General features: G+C 42.6%; 1 protein-coding gene across 4 annotated transcripts in view; it reads right to left on the reverse strand.

The window, feature by feature from the left end:
* LOC118225964 (tripartite motif-containing protein 16-like) overlaps positions 1–5,782 on the reverse strand; it is an 890,716-nt gene extending 884,934 nt beyond the window's left edge. The window contains exons 1-7 of one of the 4 annotated variants that reach the window (XR_004764929.1): positions 5,116–5,775; positions 4,601–4,696; positions 4,127–4,360; positions 3,798–3,957; positions 3,326–3,373; positions 2,258–2,869; positions 1,946–2,157 (exon numbers count right to left, since the gene is read on the reverse strand). Coding sequence is in view for 1 of the 4 variants with exons in the window: in XM_035415126.1 (XP_035271017.1) it covers positions 3,798–3,957; positions 4,127–4,360; positions 4,601–4,696; positions 5,116–5,703 (1,078 nt within the window). In the remaining 3 variants the exon portion in view is untranslated. Of the gene's footprint in view, positions 1–1,945; positions 2,158–2,257; positions 2,870–3,325; positions 3,374–3,797; positions 3,958–4,126; positions 4,361–4,600; positions 4,697–5,115 lie in introns of those variants that run through there. The other 3 variants (XR_004764931.1, XR_004764930.1, XM_035415126.1) reach the window with 3 other exon arrangements.
* Between the last annotated feature and the right edge of the window lie 507 nt (positions 5,783–6,289).

Here is a 6,289-nt window from a genome sequence, read left to right on the forward strand (position 1 = left end):
ATTGTGATATTTTGTGATATAAATACTTCTCATTTAGATAAAAGCTATTTTTTTCCAGATCAGTCCATAATCGATCCATACTTACATGTACTCAGAAATACAGGTCAAAAAATTAATTTGTAGATTCTTCTAACTTATGAAACAATTCCTGCTTACCGGGAAGTAAATTCCAGAAAAGCAAAAGCTGTAACAGAACAACACAGCAATTCAGAGCGGCTTCAGGCTGCGATGGCAGTGCCCCACCTGTCATTTAAACCTGTAACCCTCTGGGTCACAAGCGAGCTCTTTCATGGGGAATTTTACCCATAATCCACACTAATATGCTGTCTTTGTCTTTCTTAAAGTATCAATACAACAGTATTTACAATTTTTTTTAGATGTAAGATAAAATGCTTAAAGGAAGGCAAAGTACAGCAACAACTTCCAGTTCAGCTTACTAAGACTACAATCCCCATAATGCATTTATTACTCTTGTGGCTATGACCACATAAAAACCACAAGCAGTCTGGGAAAATGAGGTTGTGAAGAAAATAAAAAAATTAATCATTTGTAAACCTGAAATGAATGCTGATGTCATCATTGCATCAGTGATGTCATGAAATTATTTAATAAGTCTAGCAAGACTGCACACGTGCTCTGGTCTCCCACAATGCACTTGGGTTCTCCAAACTTCCCACAGAAATGTTACAGGTAGAATAGTCATTCATACCCATAACTCTTCCAGCTATTTATTCAACCCAATGCGGCTTACAATGTTTACAGTGGTTTAAAAGGTGAAAGGTGTTTACAGTAGTTTAAAAGGTGAAAGGTGTTTACAGTAGTTTAAAAGGTGAAAGGTGTTTACAGTAGTTTAAAAGGTGAAAGGTATTTACAGTAGTTTAAAAGGTGAAAATGGGTGAATGGGTCATTTTGATTAAGGCACCATGCTGCAGTATTCACTGCAGGTTTAAATGCTAAATGTGCTGTTTGACAAACTGGCCTGTACAGTATACCTACATTTACCTACATATAAATGCCATTACCATGATGCTCTGACAAATTCCACACATGGTAATGGTGGCATCCTTCCCATAATGCACAGAAGGCTGTGATTGTGCTTCAGAATCTGTGCTCACATGACCAGTGCACTACAGGAATCTATAAGCTTTACAGCCCGTTTCAGAAGATCCTCAGATACACGGTATTGGGTTGAATATTCCTGCTCTTATTTCACACAGAGAAGCTGTGTTCCTGAAGCAGGAGAGGAAAGTCCCACAGTGATCAGAGCTGTGTCACCAGACCAACCTGCCCAGCCAGCTTCAGAGCTTCAGCTTCAGGGATTCAGCTTCAGAACAGCAAGAAGGTCCTGGGTTTGGATCCAGCCTGGGCCTTCCTGCGTAGAGGTTGTATGTTCCCCCCATGTCTGCATGGGTTCCCTCTGGTTTCCTCCCACAGTCCAAAGACATGCAGTATAGGCTGATTGGAGACTCCAAATTTCCCACAGGTAAGAATGTGTGAGTGAATGGTGTGTGTGCCCTGCGATAGATTGGCGGCCTGTCCAGGGTCTATTCCTGCCTCTCGCCCAATGCACGCTGGGATAGGCTCCAGCACCCCCTGCGACCCTGCCCAGGATAAGGGGGTATAGATAATGGATGGATGAATATTCATTTTTAATAAATAATAATTAACAATAAAATAATAATAATAAAGAGAAATCAGTGTGAAGATCTACACAGATAAAAGCAGATTTGTTCACAGATTTCTGTTTTTTGTGCGGTATGATGAAATGTCAGGTAAAAGCATATCTAAGGGAGACTGTAATTAGGATGCGGTTGCCATGGAAACACAGTTACTGAGGGATGCACCTGGACCAGTACCAGAGGTTCTGCTGGATCACTGACAACTCAGGAGATGAACATTGTGACAGAAAAAAATAAAACAATTTGTCCTTTTTTCATGAATTCAGCACTTTTATTTCATTTTCATTGTTTTCTGCTTCACACCCCCAACAAATCACAAAAATTAAAAATTAAATCATGCTATTATACCAGTTGGGAACAAATAAATGTAAAAAAAAAAAAAAAAAAAAATGATTTCTTTATTAACCCATTTATAATTCAATCAGGTTGGAGATCCTTTATGCAGTAAAATGTTCAGTGTTAAATGGGCTCAGATGGCATGTGATCCCAGTTAGAACTGAAATTTTACAGCGCACTCATGCATACTTTACACTGGGACACAAGCATAAGAGTGCCTGCCTGAATGGCGTGACCAAGACCTGAAGTTTTTTCTGTTTTTATTTCATTTGAGTGTTTTTCTCTCTTTAATTATGACTGATCTTCCCTTCACTCTCTGCCTCATCCCAGATCACACAGTTTTACAGAGGACCCAATAGTACGAACGCCAAACGCAGGATAGAGGGGCTGAGTGAATGTGGTCTGGACTCTGTGCAGGAGGCTCATTGTGTCAGAGACGCTGTAGAAGGACAGAGTTCCTGCCCCGTGATCCAGGTACACTCCTATTCTGGAGGACGGGGGGGCAGGGATTTCAGTGCTCTCATTATTGTGCAAGAAATAGTAACTGGAGTGAGAGCAGCGCAAACTCCAGGACTTGTTTTTACGTCCCAGACCACAGTCCTCACTCCGCCCTTTCCTGCTGATCTCTTTATATGACACTGCTATAGAAACCCCATAATTCCCACTCCACTCAGCCTCCCAGTAACAGCGTCCAGACAGACCCTCTCTGCACAGCACTTGGGGCGAGTGCTCAAATCTGTCTGGATGATCAGGATATGGCTGGATCTCTTCCACACCGGTTACCTTTCTGTTCCCCTCAGACAGACAGATGTATTGATTTGCTGTGTTGGGGTCCAGTGTGAGCTGCCAGGAATCTGATGGGGAAGAAGAGAGCTCCTCTTACATATTTTATACATTTCACATATTTTACATATTTTTATGTTTTCTCGATCAATGTCTTTTTGTGCACACTTAGCTTTTTATCCTTGATCGTATCTTTTCAGTTACTTTTCACTTAATTTTTTAATTTCTTCAATTCTTCTTGTACTGAATTTTATATTGCTATGATCTCAATCATTTTAGAATTATCCATATTGTTCTTGTAACTTTCTTCACACAGCCCTACTGTAGGGCATATATTATTATATATGTTTTATACCAGGATGACTACAGCTTAATTTGCAGGATTCTGATCATGGAGAAGAGGTATGAGATCCCTAAAGCAAGTCAGTTATGAATATAGAACATTATATAAATTATTTTTTTCTTCACGTTACCTCAACATCTCGTCTTGCTTCATTGTTATAATTAAAGTTTAATTCCAGACTCACATTGTAAGAAGTCCTCTCTGGTCCTGGGGTCATTATCGACTTCTTCCTCTATAAAGAGACAGATCAGAAGAAAGCTTAATTTCCAAAAGCTTAATTTATGAATGTCCCTCGCTAACACTAACCCACTCTGACCAGGGTTTACCCCAGGAAACCAGCGGAGGGGGAAGTGCCTCAGAGGGGAAGCAGTGGCGGTGTGAAGCGGTGGGCCGTGGTGTTTACACGGTATCACCTACACCTGACCTGCTGAAAACATGACTAGACCATATAAGTTAATTAGAAATGAGAACATAATGGCTCAAGATTAGATGATGAATATCTTAACAGGGCTGTAAATTAACTGGTGCTAGTAAGGTAAAAAAAAACTGGAGCACAGAGAACAAGATAGTGGTACAAACCTTAAGCGTAACTTTTATAATGAAAAAACAACTTTAAACCTTGTGATAAAAAATAAAAGTATTTCAGCCAAAATAACCTGTTATAGAAATCTTCGCTAATTCCACCTGGCAGACGTCCTCCAGTCGCTCTTTCAGTTCAGAGACAGATTTCCTCAGAGCCTCAAAAGAGACGTGTGGACTGACAGTGATGCTGGGAAGGTCTCCAGGACCAGGAGGGGCACAGAGAGACTGACAGCTCTGCAAACAGAAAGACAGACTGACCGACAGCTCTGCAAACAGATAGGGAATAGTCTCAATACAGACGCTTGTGCAGATGTCAGTAACAGATCTTTGTAAATGAAAAACACTCCTCACCATGTATGGACAATGTACATAGTGCAGACTGTCAGAGAGCCAGTGAAGTTACCTGAAGGAACTGGATGTGATCCTCTGTGTGTGAAAACTGCTCCAGCTCAGCGTCTCTCCTCCTCAGCTCAGCAATCTCCTGCTCCAGTCGCTCCAGGAGTCCTTCAGCCCGACTCACTTCAGCCTTCTCCTGATCTCTGATCAGCTCTTTCACCTCAGAGCGCCTTCTCTCAATGGAGCGGATCAGGTCAGTAAAGATCCTCTCACTGTCCTCCACTGCTGCCTGTGCAGAGCGCTGTTAGGAGACACACAGAGAGAAGGGCTGTACATTTTAACTAGGCCTTTCACTCAGCTCTTACTGGGACCCCAGACAGCCTGTTCCCTATAGTGTGGCTCAGTGGGATTGAGCCCCACAGGGCTGGAAAGTGGCCCAACACTGGGCACCTCACTAGCTGACTGGAGGAGAGCCCTGACTGAGCCCTGAAATGGCTCTTCCAGCAGCCAGCTGTTGTCTTCTCCTCTGGTCAGTACCCACCTTGAGTGACTGCACAGCCTGTCTCAGATCCTGCAGCTCCTTCTCTCTCTCCTGGATTCTCTGCTGGAGTTTACTCTGTGTCGCCCCCAGCTGCTTCTGCAAATGGATGATTTTTTCATACCATTATCCAGATTAAAATACGTTTTCAATGTGCAGCAAGTCAGGGTGTATCATGTACTGGTCTTACAGGTAAAGCTTCTAAACTGTGTGAGTGAACTAGCTGCTCCAGTCGTGTTGATTTCCATTCAGGGAGTGAATAGGGGGTGAGGGGTGTGAACAGAGCTGTCACAGAGGGCCGACTTGGATTCACTTCCTGCTTTTACTGTGTTATCACTTGCTGTTCAGTACATTTTAAAAATAAGTCAAATATTTCAAAGTAAAATATATCTCATATATAAAAATGAAATTGAATAAAACACAGGTCACATGCCCACATATTGCAGAAATGAGCCAAGGTGATGTCTGGTTTACTGTAAAAATTCATGAGTGTTATGTGTAAGAGTTTCAGTCCTTACCTGTTTCTCAGTCCTTTCTGCTGCAGCTGAGACTGTATCATGGCCTCTGTGTTCATCCATCACACACAGCAGACAGATACACTGCTGATCAGTACGACAGTAAACCTCCAGCACTTTGTCATGATGAGAGCAGATCTTGTCCTGCAGGTTTCCAGTGGCTTTGACCAGGTTATGCTTCTTAAGAGCAGGAGATTCATAGTGAGGGTGGAGGTGACTTTCGCAGTAAGAGGCCAGACACACCAGACAGGACTTCACAGCTTTCAGCTTTCTCCCAGTGCAGAAATCACACGCCACGTCTCCAGGTCCAGCGTAACAGTGAGCAGGAGGAGCAGCTTGGAGTCCTGTCTTCAGTTTCTCCACCACTTCAGCCAGCATGGTGTTTTTTCTCAAAACAGGCCTTGGAGTGAAGGTCTGTCTGCACTGGGGACAGCTGTAGACACCAGTATGATCACCCTGATCCCAGCAGCCCTTGATACAGCCCATACAGTAACTGTGTCCACAGGCAGTAGTCACTGGATCCTTCAGTAGATCCAGACAGATTGCACAGCTCAACTGGTCCTGATCCAGTAAAACTCCACCTTCAGCCATTTTACTGCTAACACTGACAGAGTTTAGTTTCGTTTCTCTGAAACTGTGTGACAGAGAGAGGGGGAGTGACTTCCTGGTTCTGCCCACAGCTGCAGGAGGTGTGGTGTTGGACTGAGGCCAGGCTGAGCAGAGCATGCTGAGCAGAGAGTGCAGATTAAAGATTCCTATTGTCCATGTTTGTCTTTCTTTGATCTGTTATGGAGTAAAGGAACACTAGGATTTTTAGATATATAGATAGATAGATAGATTGATAGATCATTAATTTATCTCACAGGAAATTATTGTGATATTTTGTGATATAAATACTTCTCATTTAGATAAAAGCTCATTTTTTCCATATCAGTCCATAATCGATCCATACTTACATGTACTCAGAAATACAGGTTAAAAAATTAATTTGTAGATTCTCCTAACTTATGAAACAATTCCTGCTTACCGGGAAGTTAATTCCAGAAAAGCAAAAGCTGTAACAGAACAACACAGCAATTCAGAGCGGCTTCAGGCTGCGATGGCAGTGCCCCACCTGTGATTTAAACCTGTAACCCTCTGGGTCACAAGCGAGCTCTTTCATGGGGAATTTTACCCA

This window comes from Anguilla anguilla, chromosome 4, assembly GCF_013347855.1.
Source record: "Anguilla anguilla isolate fAngAng1 chromosome 4, fAngAng1.pri, whole genome shotgun sequence".
Classification (NCBI taxonomy): domain Eukaryota; kingdom Metazoa; phylum Chordata; class Actinopteri; order Anguilliformes; family Anguillidae; genus Anguilla; species Anguilla anguilla.